General features: G+C 46.4%; 1 protein-coding gene and 1 non-coding gene across 3 annotated transcripts in view; one reads left to right on the top strand and one right to left on the bottom strand.

Moving 5' to 3' along the window:
• LOC139377469 (serine/threonine-protein kinase BRSK2-like) overlaps positions 1-6,885 on the bottom strand; it is a 32,487-nt gene extending 25,602 nt beyond the window's left edge. The window contains exons 1-10 of one of the 2 annotated variants that reach the window (XM_071120498.1): positions 5,595-6,885; positions 4,428-4,522; positions 3,881-3,966; positions 2,977-3,117; positions 2,301-2,417; positions 2,170-2,203; positions 1,861-1,929; positions 1,368-1,514; positions 839-870; positions 513-677 (exon numbers count right to left, since the gene is read on the bottom strand). In XM_071120498.1, the coding sequence (XP_070976599.1) occupies positions 513-677; positions 839-870; positions 1,368-1,514; positions 1,861-1,929; positions 2,170-2,203; positions 2,301-2,417; positions 2,977-3,117; positions 3,881-3,966; positions 4,428-4,522; positions 5,595-5,679 (971 nt within the window). In that variant the 5' untranslated portion in view covers positions 5,680-6,885. The remainder of the gene's footprint in view (positions 1-512; positions 678-838; positions 871-1,367; positions 1,515-1,860; positions 1,930-2,169; positions 2,204-2,300; positions 2,418-2,976; positions 3,118-3,880; positions 3,967-4,427; positions 4,523-5,594) is intronic. The other variant, XM_071120499.1, reaches the window with a different exon arrangement.
• Positions 6,886-19,911: 13,026 nt separating this feature from the next.
• On the top strand, positions 19,912-20,027 carry LOC139377741 (U5 spliceosomal RNA). Its single transcript, XR_011628216.1, has one exon. It is a non-coding gene; the product is annotated as a U5 spliceosomal RNA (small nuclear RNA).
• Positions 20,028-21,415: the final 1,388 nt, after the last annotated feature.

Raw genomic sequence — 21,415 nt, 5'->3', positions numbered from 1 at the left:
TACAGTAAATATGCCTCAGGAGTGATACTCCTGGTGATACTAGTTTTTGATTTATAAACCACCAGTGAATAATTGAAATACACACACAGATACACAAGTGTTATAATGAAACAGAAGGTTTGATTATAATCAATATTTATTTTACTGCTTTAAGTGTTGTTTGTTTCTTTACTTTACTTTTATAAATGAGAAACTTGCCCATTCAGACAGGCCTAGTCTGCAAACTTTCAGCAACAGAAACTTAACATGGAACAGGCTGTTTTTTTTTTAAGATCAGGTTTTAACATGTATTGTCCTGTAGATTTTAATGTAGCCTACTTCAGATAGTCCCAATCTTTCCAAACCCATCTATTTCTGATTGAAAAATGTTACATATGTATTTGTTTTTTGGGGGGGAATCTATAAATAGCCAGGGAGCCGCGGTTGCAGCACCCTGAGCAAGACAACACAACTGGAAAACTAGAAATTAGAGAGAAGAACCTGGGCACACAGATGAACAGACACACACTTACTCTTCACACTGCAGGTTGCACGTGAGTTTCCCGCTGTCTCTAAAGCAGCCCAGAGAGTGCATGCTGTCCAGCACGTCCGGGTCCAGCTCGGTCAAACACAGGATGCGCCCCATACACACATGCCTGGGAGGGGGCTGCTCGGGACATGGCTCGTTACGACCCGACCTGAGACAAACAAACACGCAGACAGACAAACAAACAAACAGACACATGCACACAATACCCCCATGTTAGTGACCCAAAAACTGGGCACAATACACAAAGTTTGACATCAACTTCAAATTCTCAATAGAATTCAAAGGCAGACAGAACTAATCTATACTTACTGATACCAGGAGTGCTTCTGGACGGCCTCTAGCTGGAAGGGCGAGAGGGCAGATGGAGCAATTAGGCCAGTCTGTTCACACACAGATGGCTGCTAGCACAAGGTGTAAACAATTCCTGCTAGGCCTGACTTTTGCAATTGGAAAATACATCCTCATCAGTTTTGCATACATTTTGGGCATCTAAATCTTATTTAGTGTGCCCCAAATGGCACCCTATTCATCCCCAAATGGCTCCCCCTTCCCTACCCCGACCCGCCCTGTCTCCTATCTTGGGATGGCAGGTAGTCAAGTGGTTAGAGCGTTGGGCCAGTAACCGAAAAGTTGCAAGATTGAATCCCTGAGCTGACAAGGTAAAAATCTGTCTTTCTGCCCCTGAACAAGATAGTTAACCCACTGTTCCTAGGCTGTCATTGTAAATAAGAATTTGTTCTTAACTGACTTGCCTAGTTAAATAAAGGTAAAATAAATAAAACAATTGTCAGGGTTGACTGCTCCCTCCCCTCTGCCTCCCTATCCCCCTCTCTTGTACCTTAAGTCTCTTGTCGGGGTCAACCTCAATCATGCCTTTGAGCAGTGCCTGGCAGTCTGGTGGGATGAAGTGAGGCATGTGAAACACCCCGCTCTTCACCTTCTCAAGGAGCTGACGTAGGTTGTCATGGTCAAATGGTAGGGCGCCCTACAGAGAAGAGAATGTTACTGTTAAATAAGCCCTTTTACAAACAATGGGAGGCAGGACTACACTTACGAACACGTAGGGCTGGTTTTCCGTACAGATTAAGCCTAGTCCTGGACTAAGAAGCAGCTTCAATGGCAAATCTCCATTGAACATGTCTAGGACTAGGCTTAATCTGTGTCAAGGAAAGCAAGCAGTAATATTGGGTCACAAGGTTATAACCCAACTCCATGAATACTAAATTCCAAATTGACCCCTAGTACCTCCACCCAAGGCCCTCCTGTAGATCTGAAAGAATTGGGTAGGTGTTAGGGCATAAGGCAAAAAATATCAGAAGACACATTCTCACCACCAGCAGAGCAAAAAGGATGACTCCACAGCTCCACACATCTGCCCTGCGACCATCATACTTTTCTCCCTAAGAGAGACAGATGGAGAGATCAGAGAGAGAGAAATCAAAATGTGAGATCAAAATGTCAACTATGCAACAACGGTTAACTATCCAACATGTATCTTTCCCTACTTACACATTGTTGGTAATAGCAAACTCAAATACTTACATTTCTTATGTCTTACCAATCATTACATTTCTATCTCACTTGGTTAAATGATCTTAGCCACTTAGAATTATGAAAAGGGAAGATGATCAGGAACCTACCCGGATCACTTCTGGACAGGCATAGTGTGGGGATCTGAAATGGTTAGAAATGAGGCATTGAGAAGATGTAAGCATTTACCAGCACATAAGACCCACACACGAACACCCGCACGCACACACAGCATACTCACCCACAGCTGGTCTCCAGCAGGCTGTCCCCCACCTGTAGGGAGGCCATGCCGAAGTCTGCGATGCGGATGTTGTTCTTCTCATCCAGGAGCAGGTTCTCCGGCTTCAGGTCTCTGTGACTGTAGGATGGAGTGAATAAAGTAGATTAGAGAAGAGCAGGATAGAATACATTGGAATATAATGACTTTATTAGTGAGATATTGAATTATCAACGGATGTAAGTACAACACTGAGACCGCGGATGTATAGAATATAATTACTTAATAATTAAGGAAGCATAAAGACATTTAGACCCCACCAGACCATTTGATTGAGCGTGCCTGTAGTGTTATATGGCCGGAGATTGCATTTCTGGACCATTCCGGTGGTCCCATTGAACCAGGCAAGCTCAATCAGGTGCTGCTAATTTACTTGAAAGAAGAAAAAACTGATACAAATTGTTCAAGTGGGCAGTCCCAACTGTTTAAGGTTTGTTGTGCATTTATTGAAAAGATAGGATCGTAGAGGAAAGACAGGAAAGGAGGTAGGGGGTGGATGAGTCAAAGAGCAGTTGGCCGGATTCGAAACCATGACCTGACCTCTGGCATAATGTGTGCCAGGGTCAGCAGCTCTAACCGCTCGACCACGCAGGCCCCTCACAGACTCACAATGATTTTGTACATGAATATAGTCGTTTACCAGATAGAATGACTGTGACAGAAGTCCAGGGCCGATATGATTTGTCGGAAGAACTTCCTGGCCTCTTTAGGTGTCAGCCTACCTTTCTTCACCAGATAGTCAAATAACTCCCCACCTGACACATGCTCTAACACCAGGTACCTACAGAGAGAGAGAGGGAGAGAGAGAGAGAGAGAGAGAGAGAGAGAGAGGGACAGACAGGTGATAGACAGAGAGAGACGGGAGAGAGAGAGAGAGAGAGAGAGAGAGAGAGAGAGAGAGAGAGAGTAAGAGAGAGAGAGGGACATACGGGTGATAGACAGAGAGAGAGAGAGTAGAGAAGAGAGAGAGAGAGAGAGAGTAGAGAAGAGAAAGAGAGAGCGAGACAGAGAGGGACAGATGGGTGATAGACAGAAAGAGAGAGAGGGACAGATGGGTGATAGACAGAGAGAGAGAGAGAGAGAGAGAGAGAGAGTAGAGAAGAGAAGAGAGAGAGAGAGAGAGAGAGAGTAGAGAAGAGATAGAGAGAGAGAGAGCAAGACAGAGAGGGACAGACGGGTGATAGACAGAAAGAGAGAGATAGAGAGTAATGGGTGGTATAGATGGGGAGAGAGAGGGGTGAGTGGAAGAAATACAATGAAAGGGGTGAAGGTTGGGGAGAGAGAGAGAGAGGAATTGAGCAAGCATTTCAAGTGGGTTGAATCCTAACCTGAGGATAGGCCTGTGTAATCAGGATTTTTGCATAGAACATACATTGAAGTCAATAGGAGATTTGATAACAGAAATCTACACAGACTTCAAGAGACAGACAGAGCGGATTAATACAGTCATTTGAGTAATATTTACACATCACACCACGGGTCTAGAGCTATAGGGTACAGGCAGAACAGAGGGTCGCTCCTGAACGTACAATGAATGAACTCACAGATATTTGTTATTCTCGTAAACGTCATGCAGCTTCAACACATGCGGATGCTCAATCAGCTTCAGGATGGCAATCTCCCTCTCCACCTAGACAGAGCGGGAGAAAGAGAGGGGTAGAGGGAGAGAGAGAAGAGATGGGGATAGAAAGAGAGGGGTAGAGGGAGAGAGAGAAGAGATGGGGATAGAAAGAGAGGGGTAGAGGGAGAGAGAGAAGAGATGGGGATAGAAAGAGAGGGGAATATAAATAGAGAGGGGGAAGAGAAAGATATACAAATTGTAATTTGAGAGGAATTTACATTCCAGTGTTCACTCTTAAGGCATACTTGATGAAACGTGTCTTGTTACAGAGTGAGAAAGCCAATGTATGCATATCATTTTATTACTATTGGAAATTGTCTTTACTATGTACATTGCCTATTGTAACTATTGCAAACAGACAGTTAATCATGAAATTGTCAGTCTAGAAAAGTAGGCATCATACTGGGATATCCTTATTTTCATCATTATTATCATCATCATCATCATCATCATCATCATCAACGTCTTACCTTCATCAGAACTGACTCTGACAGCTTCTCCCTGTTGACTATTTTGATGGCCACCTTCTGTCCTGTAATGCAGTGAACTCCAAGCTTCACCAAGCCTGAGAGAGTCACATGTTCACCCTTTTAATATAAGTATTATGCATTCATAACACAGTCACAAAACATATACAGTCACCGGCCAGATTATTAGATACACCACGCCATTCACGAAAATGGATCGTACCTACAGACAGTAAGTTACGTGGCAGTGGCTTGCTATACAAAGCAGGCAGACAGGAATCAAGGCATTCAGTTACTGTTCGATTAGAATGAGTTAGAATGAGAAAAACGAGTGACCTAAGTGACTGAGTGCGGTATGATCGTTGGTGCTAGGCTTGCCGGGTCCAGTATCTCAGAAACGGCCGCCCTCCTGGGCTTTTCACGCATGACAGTGTCTAGGGTTTACCGAGAATGTCGAAGAAGAAAAGCATACATCCAGTCAGCGGCAGTCCTGTGGGTGAAAACAACTTGTTGATGAGAGGTGTCAAAGGAGAATTACAAGAATTGTGCAAGTTAGCAGGCTTGCCACAAACAGACAAATAATGTCTCAGAACAACAGTGGTGTGCAGAACGGCATCTCTGAATGCACAACTCGTCATTCCGGAAGGGCTATTGCAGCAGACGACCACCCCGGGTTCCACTCCTATCAGCTAAAAACAAGAAGCAACAGCTCCAGTGGGCACACCATCACCAACACTGGACAATGGAGGAGGAATCCCAGTTTATGTTGCGTCATGCTGAGGGCAGAGTCAGGATTTTGATGTAAGCAGCATGAGTCCATGGACCCATCATGCCTGGTGTCAACGGTACAGGCTGGTGGCGGTGGTGTACTGCCGTCCAATCTGCAGCAACTGCATGATGCTATCGTGTCAGCATGGACCAACTTCCCTGTGGAACATTTCCGACTTGTATAATCCATTCCCAGAAGAATTCAGGCTGTTCTGGAGGCAAAGGGGGTCCAACTCTGTACTAGATGGGTGTACCTAATAAACGGGCCGGTGAGTGTATATTACATCCATCTATCTATTCACCCACCCACCTGTCATCCAGCCCTCCATCCCATGATAAACCCACACAAACACATTATTATTTACAAGTGAGCCATTTTGAACCGAACAATTCAGAACTCACCTGTCTGGCCCTTTCCCAGTGTTTTTTCCATTCGATATGGCCCAACATATTGAGCTGTCTGACTTAGTGACAGTTCCTTACTCATACTGCTCTAACTATTGACTACAACTTATAGTGAACAATGTTGATAACTAGCTCTATATCTTGGTGAATTTCACGAATTATTGTCCCCAAATAAAAAAGGAACTCTGTATAACAATGGCAAGTAATGGTTAGGAAAAGATTGCTATGCTACTTTGAGATGTAGACCTATAACTAAAGTCTGAGTTAAAGGCAGGATAAATCCTGAATTAAGAATTGTGGGATATATTTCACCTTCCCAGACAAAACCTACTACCTCCACTGATTTGTGAGGTTTTACTTCTTAGTGAATATAGACGTCTTATATTGAAACTGAACAATCAACCGCTGAGTAAATGGATTGCCGACACAAATATCATGTTATGCACTAGCCTAAACTCAAAATAGCGACACCTACCATGATAACAAGTATGACAAGATTGATAACATGGTTGGTCTATATGTCAGTTTTCAGGTTTTAACTAGCTTCGTTTTTGATACATTGGTCAATCCACATAGCATAACAAGTACTAATAGCTATTTCAGTTTGAAAGCAACAATCATTTATAGATATTTATCAACGTTCGTGTTGACTGCACCATTTCTTGTCTATATTCAACCTGCTACATCCATTCATTCAAACAATGTATTGCAACATAAAACGTCCTTATAGTTCAATGCAGACTGATGTAAATGGTATTCACTGTCAGGCCGGTTATCACAAGTGGAGCAGCATGTTTTCTTCGAGTTAGCTGCACAAGTGCTGCCACACACTGTGGTAAGCCTGTATCTATCCACGTCTGTCAAAATCGGATCATTTTGAAGTTTCTTTGTAAAGTGAAAATATATGTTACGTCCAACAGCTACATTGTAGCGATTTGTTTTGAAGAAAGATGCACCCCTTGCAAAACAACCATCTTTACCGTATCACCCCCTCCCTCCCTCTCGCTCTATCACTGCCAGTAGGCGTATCACAGCATCTTCTCTCTCTTCTTTGGCGTGTCTCCCTTGCCGGTTCCAATTTCAATAATTCAACGATTTGCTAGTGAAAAATAACTACATATGTATTGACATTTTACTAGATATACTCATTTTTATATAATTGCACACATTGCCTGAGAGGGCCTCCCCGTTTATAGTCCGTTTGCTTTTCTTGCCGTAAATCGATATATTCTCTCTCCTCTTCCTTTGCCTTATTTGCATCAGCATCCGGGTCCCACTCCCTCCTCTCTCCGCCCTTCCCTCTCATCTTCGTCAAATACGCGTCTTTCTCTCAATTCAATGCGCGACTGCCTTTTTTCAAGCACATTTTCACGGAATTATGGAATAAATTCTTACCAGGATTATAAAGACAATCTTTCTTTGCACTATATTTCTCCTTACAGACCTAATGAACAACATACTTATTGTATTGGACAATTACACTATTTTATTGCATGTTGGTGGCTTTGTTATTGTTTGCAGATGTAACAGTCTAACTTTAGTCCGTTCCTTACCCGGGCTCGAACCAGGGACCCTTGCACACTAACACCCCATCACGCCACAAAGGCCTCGGTCCTTGCAGAGCGAGGGGAACCAGTACTTCAAGGTCTCAGAGCAAGTGAGTCGCCGATTGAAACGCTATTGGCGCGCACCACCACTAACTAGCTAGCCATTTCACATCGGTTACACAGATTGCCCCTTTAACTTTACTGAAGTACACATGTTCTATCTAAAGTGTTGTATCAACAACTGAATATTTGCAGAATTTTTGTTTTCTGATTTTTGATTGATCTTTGCTACTTTCAGAGGATTGATGAGGGGTATCCTACGCACTGCCGTGTATTCATGGATGCCAAGGGAAACCAGGCTGTCCCCAATTTTTTTAACGAAAAAAATAACATTATTCATCTTTTGTCTCTCTGTGTTTCATAATTGGCTTTCAATTCGCAAGAGGCTGACTATATTACCGGAGGAAGAATCCTAGTGAGCGAAACAGACGGCCTACACATACTAAGGGGTGCTATCTGATACTGTCAGGTCAAAAAGAGTGACATTGTTGCCACCCATAGCATTGAATGCAAGGAAAGACAGAGAGCATATGCCTTACCTTGATTTTTTTTTAAATATATATACAGTGGGGCAAAAAATGATTTAGTCAGCCACCAAGTTCTCCCACTTAAAAAGATGAGAGAGGCCTGTAATTTATATCATAGGTACACTTCAATTATGACAGACGAAATGAGAAGACAAAAATCCAGAAAATCACATTGTAGGATTTTTAATGAATTTATTTGCAAATTATGTTGGGAAATAAGTATTTGGTCAATAACAAAAGTTTATCTCAATACTTTGTTATATACCCTTTGTTGGCAATGACAGAGGTCAAACGTTTCTGTAAGTCTTCACAAGGTTTTCACACACTGTTGCTGGTATTTTGGCCCATTCCTCCATGCAGATCTCCTCTAGAGCAGTGATGTTTTGGGGCTGTTGCTGGGCAACACAGACTTTCAACTCCCTCCAAAGATTTTCTATGGGGTTGAGATCTGGAGACTGGCTAGGCCACTCCAGGACCTTGAAATGGTTCTCACGAAGCCACTACTTCGTTGCCCGGTGTGTTTGGGATCATTGTCATGCTGAAAGACCCAGCCACGTTTCATCTTCAATGCCCTTGCTGATGGAAGGAGGTTTTCACTCAGAATCTCCCGATACATGGCCCCATTCATTCTTTCCTTTACACGGATCAGTCGTCCTGGTCCCTTTGCAGAAAAACAGCCCCAAAGCATGATGTTTCATCTGACCATATGACATTCTCCCAATCTTCTTCTGGATCATCCAAATGCTCTCTAGCAAACTTCAGATGGGCCTGGACATGTACTGGCTTAAGCAGGGGGACACGTCTGGCACTGCAGGATTTGAGTCCCTGGCGGCGTAGTGTGTTACTTTGGTCCCAGCTCTCTGCAGGTCATTCACTAGGTCCCCCCGTGTGGTTCTGGGATTTTTGCTCACCGCTCTTGTGATCATTTTGATCCAACGGGGTGAGATCTTGCGTGGAGCACCAGATCGAGGGAGATTATCAGTGGTCTTGTATGTCTTCCATTTCCTAATAATTGCTCCCACAGTTGATTTCTTCAAACCAAGCTGCTTACCTATTGCAGATTCAGTCTTCCCAGCCTGCTGCAGGTCTACAATTTTGTTTCTGGTGTCCTTTGACAGCTCTTTGGTCTTGGCCATAGTGGAGTTTGGAGTGTGACTGTTTGAGGTTGTGGACAGGTGTCTTTTATACTGATAACAAGTTCAAACAGGTGCCATTAATACAGGTAAAGAGTGGAGGACAGAGCAGCCTCTTAAATAAGAAGTTACAGGTCGGTGAGAGCCAGAAATCTTGCTTGTTTGTAGGTGACCAAATACTTATGTTCCACCATAATTTGCAAATAAATTCATTAAAAATCCTACAATGTGATTTTCTGGCTTTTGTTTCTCATTTTGTCTGTCATAGTTGAAGTGTACCTATGATGAAAATTACAGGCCTCTCTCATCTTTTTAAGTGGGAGAACTTGCACAATTGGTGGCTGACTAAATACTTTTTTGCCCCACTGTATATATCAAAACTATGAAATAACACATATGGAATCATGTGGTATTGAAAAAAAGTGTTAAACAAATAAAAAATAGTTTAGATTCTTCAAAGTAGCAACCTTTGCCTTGATGAAAGCTTTGCACACTACTGGCATTCTCTCAACCAGCTTCACCTTTTCCAACAGTCTTGAAGGAGTTCCCACATATGCTGAGCTCTTGTTGGCTGCTTTTCCTTTGGGTTGAGGTCGGGTGATTGTGGAGGCCAGGTCATCTGATGCAGCGCTCCATCACTGTCCTTCTTGGTAAACTAGCCCTTACACAGTCTGGAGGTGTGTTGGGTCATTGTCCTGTTGAATAACAAATGATAGTCACACTATGCGCAAACCAGATGGGATGGCGTGTCACTGCAGAATGCTGTGGTAGCCATGCTGGTTAAGTGTACCTTGAATTCTAATTAAATCACAGACAGTGTCACCAGCAAAGCACCACAACACCATCACACCTCCTCCTCCATGCTTGATGGTGGGAACCACACATGCGGAGATCATCCATTCACCTACTCGGCTTCTCACAAAGACACAGTGGTTGGAACCAAAAATCTTCCATTTTGACTCATCAGACCAAAGGACTTGGTATTTCTTGGCCCAAGCAATTCTCTTATTTTTATTGGTGTCCTTTAGTAGTGGTTTCTTTGCAGCAATTCGACCATGAAGGCCTGATTCACACAATCTCCTCTGAACAATTGTTGTTGAGATGTGTCTGTTACTTCAAATCTGTGAAGCATTTGTTTGGGCTGCAATTTTAGATGCTGGTAACTCTAATGAACTTATCCTCTGCAGCAGAGGTAACTCTGGGTCTTCCTTTCCTGTGGCGGTCCTCATGAGAGCCAGTTTCATCATAGTGCTTGATGGTTTTTGGTACTGCACTTGAAGAAACATTCAAAGTTATTGAAATTTTCCGCATTGACTGACCTTCAAATCTTAAAGTAGTGATGGACTGTCATTTCCCTTTGCTTATTTGAGCTGTTCTTTCCATAATATGGACTTGATCTTTCCAAAATAGGGCTATCTTCTGTATACCACCTCTACCTTGTCACAACACAACTGATTAGCTAAAACGCATTAAGGAGGAAATAAAATCCATAGATTAACTTTTAAGGCACACCTGTTAATTGAAATCCATTCCAGGTGACTACCTCATGAAGCTGGTTTAGAGAATGCCCTGGAATGAATAGATGTATCCAAACTTTTGACTGGTACTGTATATATAGCCAACTGTGACTTGTGCTAACGCACCAAAAACAATGTGTCAAGGGAAGCCAGTTTGGATTTGGCTTCACACCAATCTCAAGCCAAATGTAATTTACAGAAAAAAACGTAATTGTTTTATCTCGTTATGTCGTTGTTCTCTGGTGGCTAGATAGCTAGCTAAAATTGTCCATTTCCTAAGTTAGCCATGAATGGAGATAAGGATTTGGCTGTGGTTTTACTTAATTCTCCATACTGGACAATGCTTATAATCGCGATTCTGATCTAACCATGAATTCATACATTGAGCCCCTGGCCTAAGTTCAATATGCAGCTAGATCTAGCTGGATTGGCACATCGTTGTCCATGAAAGGAAGTTAGACTTGCGGGCAAGCAATTTAGCCAGGTAGACAACACAAACTAAAAGCATGTACTGTATGACAGAGTCATGAAAGAGAGGAGGAGGGCATTGGCGTTTCTGGGTGAGTCAACATGTTCTTTCTACTTACACACACACACACACACACACACAGAATGAAGTACCATGGACATCCATATCATATTTAGCTTATGTTTGTAACACTCAATGAGTGAATAGGTGTGGAGTCAGGCGCAGAGAGCAAAGGATGCGGGAAAAAAACACGTTTTAATGTCCAAAATAATCACAGGAACAAAATAGTATACTCAACCCAGGTATAAATACAAAACAAAAATGTACCCTATCGTGAAATACAAGGACAGCGAGAAACCCAAAGAAAACACTAACTACTCTAACACATACAGATGAACAAGCCCGCACAAACAGAAGCGGGCTGAACGAACTTAAATAACCCCACCCTAACAACCAAACAAGGAACAGGTGAAACCAATTAGACAAAACCAAACGAACACAGAACAAAGGATCGGTGGCAGCTAGTAGACCGGCGACGACGACCGCCGAGCGCCACCCGAACAAGAAGGTGAGTCCCCTTCGGTAATATTCGTGACACCCCCCCCCCCCCCCCCCCCCCCCCGACGCGCAGCGCGCCGACGCCGGCCTCGGGAACGACCTGGGGGCCGAGGCGCAGGGCGATCCGGATGGAGGCGATGGAACTCTCTCAACATAGATGGATCCAGAATATCCCCCACCGGGACCCAGCACCTCTCCTCCGGACCATACCCCTCCCAGTCAACGCGGTACTGCAGGCGTCTTGAGTCCAGAATAGCTCATATCGTGTACGCCGGGGACCCCTCGATGTCCAGAGGGGGCGGAGGGACCTCCGGAACCTCACCTTCCTGCATGGGACCAGCTACCACCGGCCTGAGGAGAGACACATGAAACGAGGGGTTAATGTGATAATACGAAGGAAGTAATAATCAATAACAAACCTCGTTTATTCTCCGCAGGACTTTAAATGGCCCTACACACTGCGGACCCAGCTTCCGGCAGGGCAAGCGGAGGGGCAGGTTTCGGGTCGAGAGCCAGACCCTGTCCCCCCGGTGCAAACACGGGGGCCTCACTGCGGTGACGGTCAGCTCTCTTCTTCTGCCGTCCACTCGCTTGGCGGAATGACTCCTGGACGGCCCTCCAGGTCTCCTTAGAGCGCTGCACCCTCTCCTCCACCGCAGGAGCCTCAGTCTGGCTCTGATTCCATGGTGCCAGGACCGGCTGGTACCCCAACACACACTCAAATGGTGACATGTTGGTAGAGGAGTGGCTTAGTGAGTTCTGGGCCATGTCTGCCCAGGGGATATATCTCGCCCACTCCCCTGGCCGGTCCTGGCAATACGACCGCAGAAACCTAGCCACCTCCTGGTTCACTCTCTCCACCTGCCCATTACTCTCCGGGTGATACCCTGAGGTCAGGCTGACTGAGACCCCCAGACGTTCCATAAATGCCTTCCACACACGGGAGGTAAACTGGGGACCCCGATCAGAAACAATATTCTCGGGCACCCTGTAGTGCCGGAAGACATGGGTGAAAAGGGCCTCCGCAGTCTGCAGGGCTGTAGGGAGACCGGGCAACGGGATAAGACGGCAGGACTTAGAGAACCGATCCACAACGACCAGGATCGTTGTGTTTCCCTGAGAGGGGGGAAGGTCAGTAAGAAAATCCACCGATAGGTGAGTCCACGGCCGTTGTGGAACGGGGAGGGGTTGTAACTTCCCTCGTGGCAGGTGCCTAGGAGCCTTACTCTGGGCGCACACCGAACAGGAGGAGACATAGAATCGCACATCCCTCACCAAGGTGGGCCACCAGTACTTCCCCCCAAGACCTCGCACTGTCCTTGAAATACCTGGGTGACCCGACGAGGGTAGACTATGAGCCCATCGAATCAATTGATCACGAACAGCGAGCGGAAGGTACCTACGACCCTCCGGACACTGTGGAGGCGCAGGTTCCTCCCTTAGCGCCCGCTCGATGTCCGCGTCCACCTCCCATAATAGTGGTGCCACCAGCTTAGCCGCCGGAATGATGGGAGTAGGATCGATGGACCGGTCCTCAGTGTCATAGAGGCGGGACAACGCGTCGGCCTTAGTGTTGAGGGAACCTGGTCGATACGAGATAGTAAAACGAAATCTGGTGAAATACATGGCCCACCTTGCCTGACGAGGAATCAGTCTCCTAGCTGATCGGATATACTCCAGGTTACGGTGGTCAGTCCAGATAAGGAAAGGGTGCTTAGCCCCCTCAAGCCAGTGTCTCCACACCTTCAGGGCCTTAACCATAGCCAACAACTCCCTGTCCCCGACATCATAATTCCGCTCCGCTGGCCCGAGCTTCTTCAAAAAAAAAAGCACAGGGGCGGAGCTTCAGTGGCGTACCCGAGCGCTGTGAGAGCACCGCTCCAACCCCAGCCTCGGATGCGTCCACCTCTACTATGAACGCCAAAGAAGGGTCCGGATGCGCCAACACCGGCGCCTCAGTGAACAGCGCCTTCAACCTACGGAAAGCTCCATCCGCCTCTGCTGACCACTGCAAACGCACCGGCCCCCCCTTCAGCAGTGAGGTAATAGGAGCTGCTACCTGACCAAAACCCCAGATAAACCTCCGGTAGTAATTGGCAAACCCTAAGAACCGCTGCACCTCCTTTACCGTGGTCGGAGTCGGCCAATTACGCACAGCCTTGACGCGGTCACCCTCCATTACCACCCCCGAGCTGGAAATGCGATAACCCAGGAAGGAAACGGCTCGTTTGGAAAACTCACATTTCTCCACCTTCACGTACAGGTCATGCTCCAGCAATCGCCCAAGAACCTTGCGCACCAGAGACACATGCGCGGTGCGTGTAGCGGAGTAGATCAAAATATCGTCAGTATACACTACCACACCCTGTCCGTGCAGGTCTCTGAGAATCTCGTCCACGAAGGATTGAAAGATAGCTGGAGCATTCTTTAACCCGTACGGCATGACGTGGTACTCATAATGGCCAGATGTGGTGCTAAACGCGGTTTTCCACTCATCTCCCTCCCTAATACGCACCAGACTATACGCACTCCTGAGATCCAGTTTCGTAAAGAACTGCGCTCCGTGAAATGATTCCACTGCCGTAGCAATGAGAGGTAGTGGGTAACTAAAACCCACCGTGATGGAATTGAGACCTCGATAATCAATACACGGACGCAAACCACCCTCCTTTTTCTTCACAAAAATGAAACTTGAGGAGACAGGTGACATAGAGGGCCGAATGTACCCCTGTCCCAGAGCTTCGGTGACATATGTCTCCATAGCCAACGTCTCCTCCTGGGATAAAGGATACACATGACTCCTGGGGAGTGCAGCGTTTACGTGGAGGTTTATCACGCAATCCCCCTGTCGATGGGGTGGTAATTGGGTCGCTTTCTTTTTACTGAAAGCGATAGCCAAATCGGCATACTCAGCGGGAATGCGCACGGTGGAAACCTGGTCTGGACTCTCCACCGTTGTGGCACCGATGGAAACTCCTACACACCTGCCTGAACACTCATCAGACCACCCCTGGAGAGTTCCCTGTTTCCACGAAATCGTCGGATTGTGAATGGCCAGCCAGGGAATCCCCAGCACCACCGGAAACGCAGGTGAATCGATAAGGAACAGACTAATCCGCTCCTTATGATTCCCCTGTGTAATCATCTCCAAAGGAATTGTGGCCTCCCTGACCAGCCCTGACCCTAATGGTCGACTATCTAAAGAGTGCACGGGAAAAGGGGGGTCTACTTTTACTAATGGAATCCTCAACCTCTGAGCGAGTCCGCGATCTATAAAGTTCCCAGCTACGCCTGAATCGACTAGCGCCTTATGCTGGAGAGAGGGAAACATTTTAAGGAAACAAATTAATAAAAACATGTGACCAACAGGAAACTCTGGGAGAGTGTGGTGCTGACTCACCTGGGGTAACCGAGGAGTGTTCTGCCTGCCCTCTCGACTCCCAGATGAACTCCTCCAGCACCGAACTGAAGTGTGCCCTCTCCGGCCACAACTGGTACAGGAGGAGCCTCCTCCTCCGATCTCCCTAGATGCGGCCATTCCTAGCTCCATCGGGATAGGAGCGGAGGTAGAACTAACAGGATCCTTTCAGAACGTCCGCAAGCAGCTAGCAGATGGTCTAACCAGATCGACAGGTCTATCAGTTCATCCAGGCTAAGCGTAGTGTCCCGACAAGCCAGCTCCCTGCGGATGTCCTCTCTCAGGCTACACCTGTAATGGCCTATCAGGGCCCTGTCGTTCCACCCTGCTCCAGCGGCAGCTTGGTCGCAAATGGGTCTTCCAAATGGACAATGACCCCAAGCATACTTCCAAAGTTGTGGCAAAATGGCTTAAGGACAACAAAGTCAAGGATTGGAGTGGCCATCACAAAGCCCTGACCTCAAGCCTATAGAAAAGGTGTGTGCAGAACTGAAAAAGCATGTGCAAGCAAGGAGGCCTGCAAACTTGACTTAGTTACACCAGCTCTGTCAGGATGAATGAGCCAAAATTCACCCAATTTATTGTGGGAAGCTTGTGGAAGGCTACCTGAAACGTTTGACCCAATTTAAACAATTTAAAGGCAATGCTACCAAATACAAATTGAGTGTTTGTAAACTTCTGACCCACTGGGAATGTGATGAAAGCAATAAAAGCTGAAATAAATCATTCTCTTCTATTATTCTGACATTTCACATTAATAAAATAAAGTGGTGATCCTAACTGACTTAAAACAGGGAATTTTTACACGCTCTAATGTAATCCAAGGCGAAATCAGCACAAAACTGCCACCTACTGACAAGATTCGCTAGTGCAAATTTAACTGCGCATGCGTATGACGTTACCCATCATGCACCTGACGTGAAATAATGTTATTTCTTTACTATCATATTTTAAAACAGGAATATATTTATACCATCCTAATACTCTGCAATGCATGTTTATGACTGGACACGTTGAACAGGGCACGAGATTTGGTTCGGAGTGCCGATATTAATATAATCGCTATAGGGAATGTCATGACCGTGAATCCCTGTCCAGTTTGACTTTTTCTACAGGTTTTTTTCTGCCGTCCACTCGCTTGGCGGAATGACTCCTGGACGGCCCTCCAGGTCTCCTTAGAGCGCTGCACCCTCTCCTCCACCGCAGGAGCCTCAGTCTGGCTCTGATTCCATGGTGCCAGGACCGGCTGGTACCCCAACACACACTCAAATGGTGACATGTTGGTAGAGGAGTGGCTTAGTGAGTTCTGGGCCATGTCTGCCCAGGGGATATATCTCGCCCACTCCCCTGGCCGGTCCTGGCAATACGACCGCAGAAACCTAGCCACCTCCTGGTTCACTCTCTCCACCTGCCCATTACTCTCCGGGTGATACCCTGAGGTCAGGCTGACTGAGACCCCCAGACGTTCCATAAATGCCTTCCACACACGGGAGGTAAACTGGGGACCCCGATCAGAAACAATATTCTCGGGCACCCTGTAGTGCCGGAAGACATGGGTGAAAAGGGCCTCCGCAGTCTGCAGGGCTGTAGGGAGACCGGGCAACGGGATAAGACGGCAGGACTTAGAGAACCGATCCACAACGACCAGGATCGTTGTGTTTCCCTGAGAGGGGGGAAGGTCAGTAAGAAAATCCACCGATAGATGAGTCCACGGCCGTTGTGGAACGGGGAGGGGTTGTAACTTCCCTCGTGGCAGGTGCCTAGGAGCCTTACTCTGGGCGCACACCGAACAGGAGGAGACATAGAATCGCACATCCCTCACCAAGGTGGGCCACCAGTACTTCCCCCCAAGACCTCGCACTGTCCTTGAAATACCTGGGTGACCCGACGAGGGTAGACTATGAGCCCATCGAATCAATTGATCACGAACAGCGAGCGGCAGGTACCTACGACCCTCCGGACACTGTGGAGGCGCAGGTTCCTCCCTTAGCGCCCGCTCGATGTCCGCGTCCACCTCCCATAATAGTGGTGCCACCAGCTTAGCCACCGGAATGATGGGAGTAGGATCGATGGACCGGTCCTCAGTGTCATAGAGGCGGGACAACGCGTCGGCCTTAGTGTTGAGGGAACCTGGTCGATACGAGATAGTAAAACGAAATCTGGTGAAATACATGGCCCACCTTGCCTGACGAGGAATCAGTCTCCTAGCTGATCGGATATACTCCAGGTTACGGTGGTCAGTCCAGATAAGGAAAGGGTGCTTAGCCCCCTCAAGCCAGTGTCTCCACACCTTCAGGGCCTTAACCATAGCCAACAACTCCCTGTCCCCGACATCATAATTCCGCTCCGCTGGCCCGAGCTTCTTCTTCAAAAAAAAGCACAGGGGCGGAGCTTCAGTGGCGTACCCGAGCGCTGTGAGAGCACCGCTCCAACCCCAGCCTCGGATGCGTCCACCTCTACTATGAACGCCAAAGAAGGGTCCGGATGCGCCAACACCGGCGCCTCAGTGAACAGCGCCTTCAACCTACGGAAAGCTCCATCCGCCTCTGCTGACCACTGCAAACGCACCGGCCCCCCCTTCAGCAGTGAGGTAATAGGAGCTGCTACCTGACCAAAACCCCAGATAAACCTCCGGTAGTAATTGGCAAACCCTAAGAACCGCTGCACCTCCTTTACCGTGGTCGGAGTCGGCCAATTACGCACAGCCTTGACGCGGTCACCCTCCATTACCACCCCCGAGCTGGAAATGCGATAACCCAGGAAGGAAACGGCTCGTTTGGAAAACTCACATTTCTCCACCTTCACGTACAGGTCATGCTCCAGCAATCGCCCAAGAACCTTGCGCACCAGAGACACATGCGCGGTGCGTGTAGCGGAGTAGATCAAAATATCGTCAGTATACACTACCACACCCTGTCCGTGCAGGTCTCTGAGAATCTCGTCCACGAAGGATTGAAAGATAGCTGGAGCATTCTTTAACCCGTACGGCATGACGTGGTACTCATAATGGCCAGATGTGGTGCTAAACGCGGTTTTCCACTCATCTCCCTCCCTAATACGCACCAGACTATACGCACTCCTGAGATCCAGTTTCGTAAAGAACTGCGCTCCGTGAAATGATTCCACTGCCGTAGCAATGAGAGGTAGTGGGTAACTAAAACCCACCGTGATGGAATTGAGACCTCGATAATCAATACACGGACGCAAACCACCCTCCTTTTTCTTCACAAAAATGAAACTTGAGGAGACAGGTGACATAGAGGGCCGAATGTACCCCTGTCCCAGAGCTTCGGTGACATATGTCTCCATAGCCAACGTCTCCTCCTGGGATAAAGGATACACATGACTCCTGGGGAGTGCAGCGTTTACGTGGAGGTTTATCACGCAATCCCCCTGTCGATGGGGTGGTAATTGGGTCGCTTTCTTTTTACTGAAAGCGATAGCCAAATCGGCATACTCAGCGGGAATGCGCACGGTGGAAACCTGGTCTGGACTCTCCACCGTTGTGGCACCGATGGAAACTCCTACACACCTGCCTGAACACTCATCAGACCACCCCTGGAGAGTTCCCTGTTTCCACGAAATCGTCGGATTGTGAATGGCCAGCCAGGGAATCCCCAGCACCACCGGAAACGCAGGTGAATCGATAAGGAACAGACTAATCCGCTCCTTATGATTCCCCTGTGTAATCATCTCCAAAGGAATTGTGGCCTCCCTGACCAGCCCTGACCCTAATGGTCGACTATCTAAAGAGTGCACGGGAAAAGGGGGGTCTACTTTTACTAATGGAATCCTCAACCTCTGAGCGAGTCCGCGATCTATAAAGTTCCCAGCTACGCCTGAATCGACTAGCGCCTTATGCTGGAGAGAGGGAAACATTTTAAGGAAACAAATTAATAAAAACATGTGACCAACAGGAAACTCTGGGAGAGTGTGGTGCTGACTCACCTGGGGTAACCGAGGAGTGTTCTGCCTGCCCTCTCGACTCCCAGATGAACTCCTCCAGCACCGAACTGAAGTGTGCCCTCTCCGGCCACAACTGGTACAGGAGGAGCCTCCTCCTCCGATCTCCCTAGATGCGGCCATTCCTAGCTCCATCGGGATAGGAGCGGAGGTAGAACTAACAGGATCCTTTCAGAACGTCCGCAAGCAGCTAGCAGATGGTCTAACCAGATCGACAGGTCTATCAGTTCATCCAGGCTAAGCGTAGTGTCCCGACAAGCCAGCTCCCTGCGGATGTCCTCTCTCAGGCTACACCTGTAATGGCCTATCAGGGCCCTGTCGTTCCACCCTGCTCCAGCGGCAGCTTGGTCGCAAATGGGTCTTCCAAATGGACAATGACCCCAAGCATACTTCCAAAGTTGTGGCAAAATGGCTTAAGGACAACAAAGTCAAGGATTGGAGTGGCCATCACAAAGCCCTGACCTCAAGCCTATAGAAAAGGTGTGTGCAGAACTGAAAAAGCATGTGCAAGCAAGGAGGCCTGCAAACTTGACTTAGTTACACCAGCTCTGTCAGGATGAATGAGCCAAAATTCACCCAATTTATTGTGGGAAGCTTGTGGAAGGCTACCTGAAACGTTTGACCCAATTTAAACAATTTAAAGGCAATGCTACCAAATACAAATTGAGTGTTTGTAAACTTCTGACCCACTGGGAATGTGATGAAAGCAATAAAAGCTGAAATAAATCATTCTCTTCTATTATTCTGACATTTCACATTAATAAAATAAAGTGGTGATCCTAACTGACTTAAAACAGGGAATTTTTACACGCTCTAATGTAATCCAAGGCGAAATCAGCACAAAACTGCCACCTACTGACAAGATTCGCTAGTGCAAATTTAACTGCGCATGCGTATGACGTTACCCATCACCCACCGACGTGAAATAATGTTATTTCTTTACTATCATATTTTAAAACAGGAATATATTTATACCATCCTAATACTCTGCAATGCATGTTTATGACTGGACACGTTGAACAGGGCACGAGATTTGGTTCGGAGTGCCGATATTAATATAATCGCTATAGGGAATGTCATGACCGTGAATCCCTGTCCAGTTTGACTTTTTCTACAGGTAGTACACTCTGGTTTCTCTTCAAATCGTATAAATCTTTCGCCTTTTACTAAAGATTTCCGTGGAGAGGAACATTATGAGTATTAACTAATTTTTTGATGCCCTGTTTTACGGCGGGGCTTCCTTTCAATGTTGAAAAAAAAGTAATGACGTCATGTTTGTTCTAGGTGGTGTCGTTTCCAGATTGTCTGGATGATTTATCCTCAATTTGGGTCCCAAGTAGTGATGAGTTTTCCGGCTCTTTTCATTGAACCGGTTTGTTCGGCTCAGCTCACCAAAAAGAGCCGGCTCTTTTGGCTCCCAAACGACTCTTTTAAAAAATATATGTTTTGTATTTTTTCAAGTCAAACAGTTTTCGATAGTTTGACTATTATTGGTTTTAAAACAATTCAAATTAAATTATTAAGTGAAATCATACTATATATTTAAAAATGCATTGGTTTGTTATTAAACATTTGCATTTAAAGTATAACTTTTATGTATATAAATGTATATAGACAAAGTGCATATAAATCTAACCATTCAAAAGGGATTACAATCTGAACAGCAAAATAGAATATTGCACCATATCAAAGAAAAATAAATAACAATTTGCAAATCTGCAGCATCCCACAAATTGAAATAAATGTAAGAAAGAAGGATGCTATTACACATGTTCATTTAAAGTATAACTTTTTAATATATATAAACAAAGTGCATATAAATATAACAATTCAAAATGAATATAATCTGAGCAACATAATAATAGAATATTGCTCCATACTTTTTAAACCTGGGGTCAAGTGCCGCGGTTTCTGATAGCACCTGATTATATTCCATTCTGTGGAACTTTCTCTTCATTGATGAACATAGGGTGTCCATCAACTCTGTCACATGTCCTGTCACATTTGCTTCTCTCTGGTGGCTAGCTGTGATTCGCTGCAGACTCTTACACGGGAGTATCATTTTTGAGGATGTCACATAGTTCAGGTTCATGCTTTGTTTACTGATACTACATTCTTATCTACTGCTCATATACATATATAATACTGGATTAAATAATGATGTAGTAATAACTGCTTACTGTACCTCTCTCCACTGATCTCCACAGTGACCTACTCAAAGGGTTCCAGGACTCTGCACATCTCCTCCACCACCTCCCATTCCTCTTTGGTCAGAGCATCAACAAGTGCATTGACAATGGCCAGGGTAGAGATGATGGCATCGTTTGACTCAAGAAACCGCTTCAACATATAAAATGTTGAATTCCACCTTGTAGTGCATCCCCATCTGGCTAAGTGGATACATCTCTATGTGTGCAGGTGCTGGCTCCACCACTATCACTAGCAGGCCTACTTGACTGAGTGGGCCTACTTGACTGAGTGGATAGATCTCTACGTGTGGAGGTGCTGGCTCCACCACTATCACTAGTAGGCCTACTTGACTGAGTGGATAGATCTCTACGTGTGGAGGTGCTGGCTCCACCACTATCACTAGTTGGCCTGCTTGACTGAGTGGATACATCTCCAC

Source organism: Oncorhynchus clarkii, chromosome 20 (assembly GCF_045791955.1).
Source record: "Oncorhynchus clarkii lewisi isolate Uvic-CL-2024 chromosome 20, UVic_Ocla_1.0, whole genome shotgun sequence".
NCBI classification, from domain to species: Eukaryota; Metazoa; Chordata; class Actinopteri; order Salmoniformes; family Salmonidae; genus Oncorhynchus; species Oncorhynchus clarkii.
This window is presented reverse-complemented; position numbering and strand designations above follow the sequence as displayed.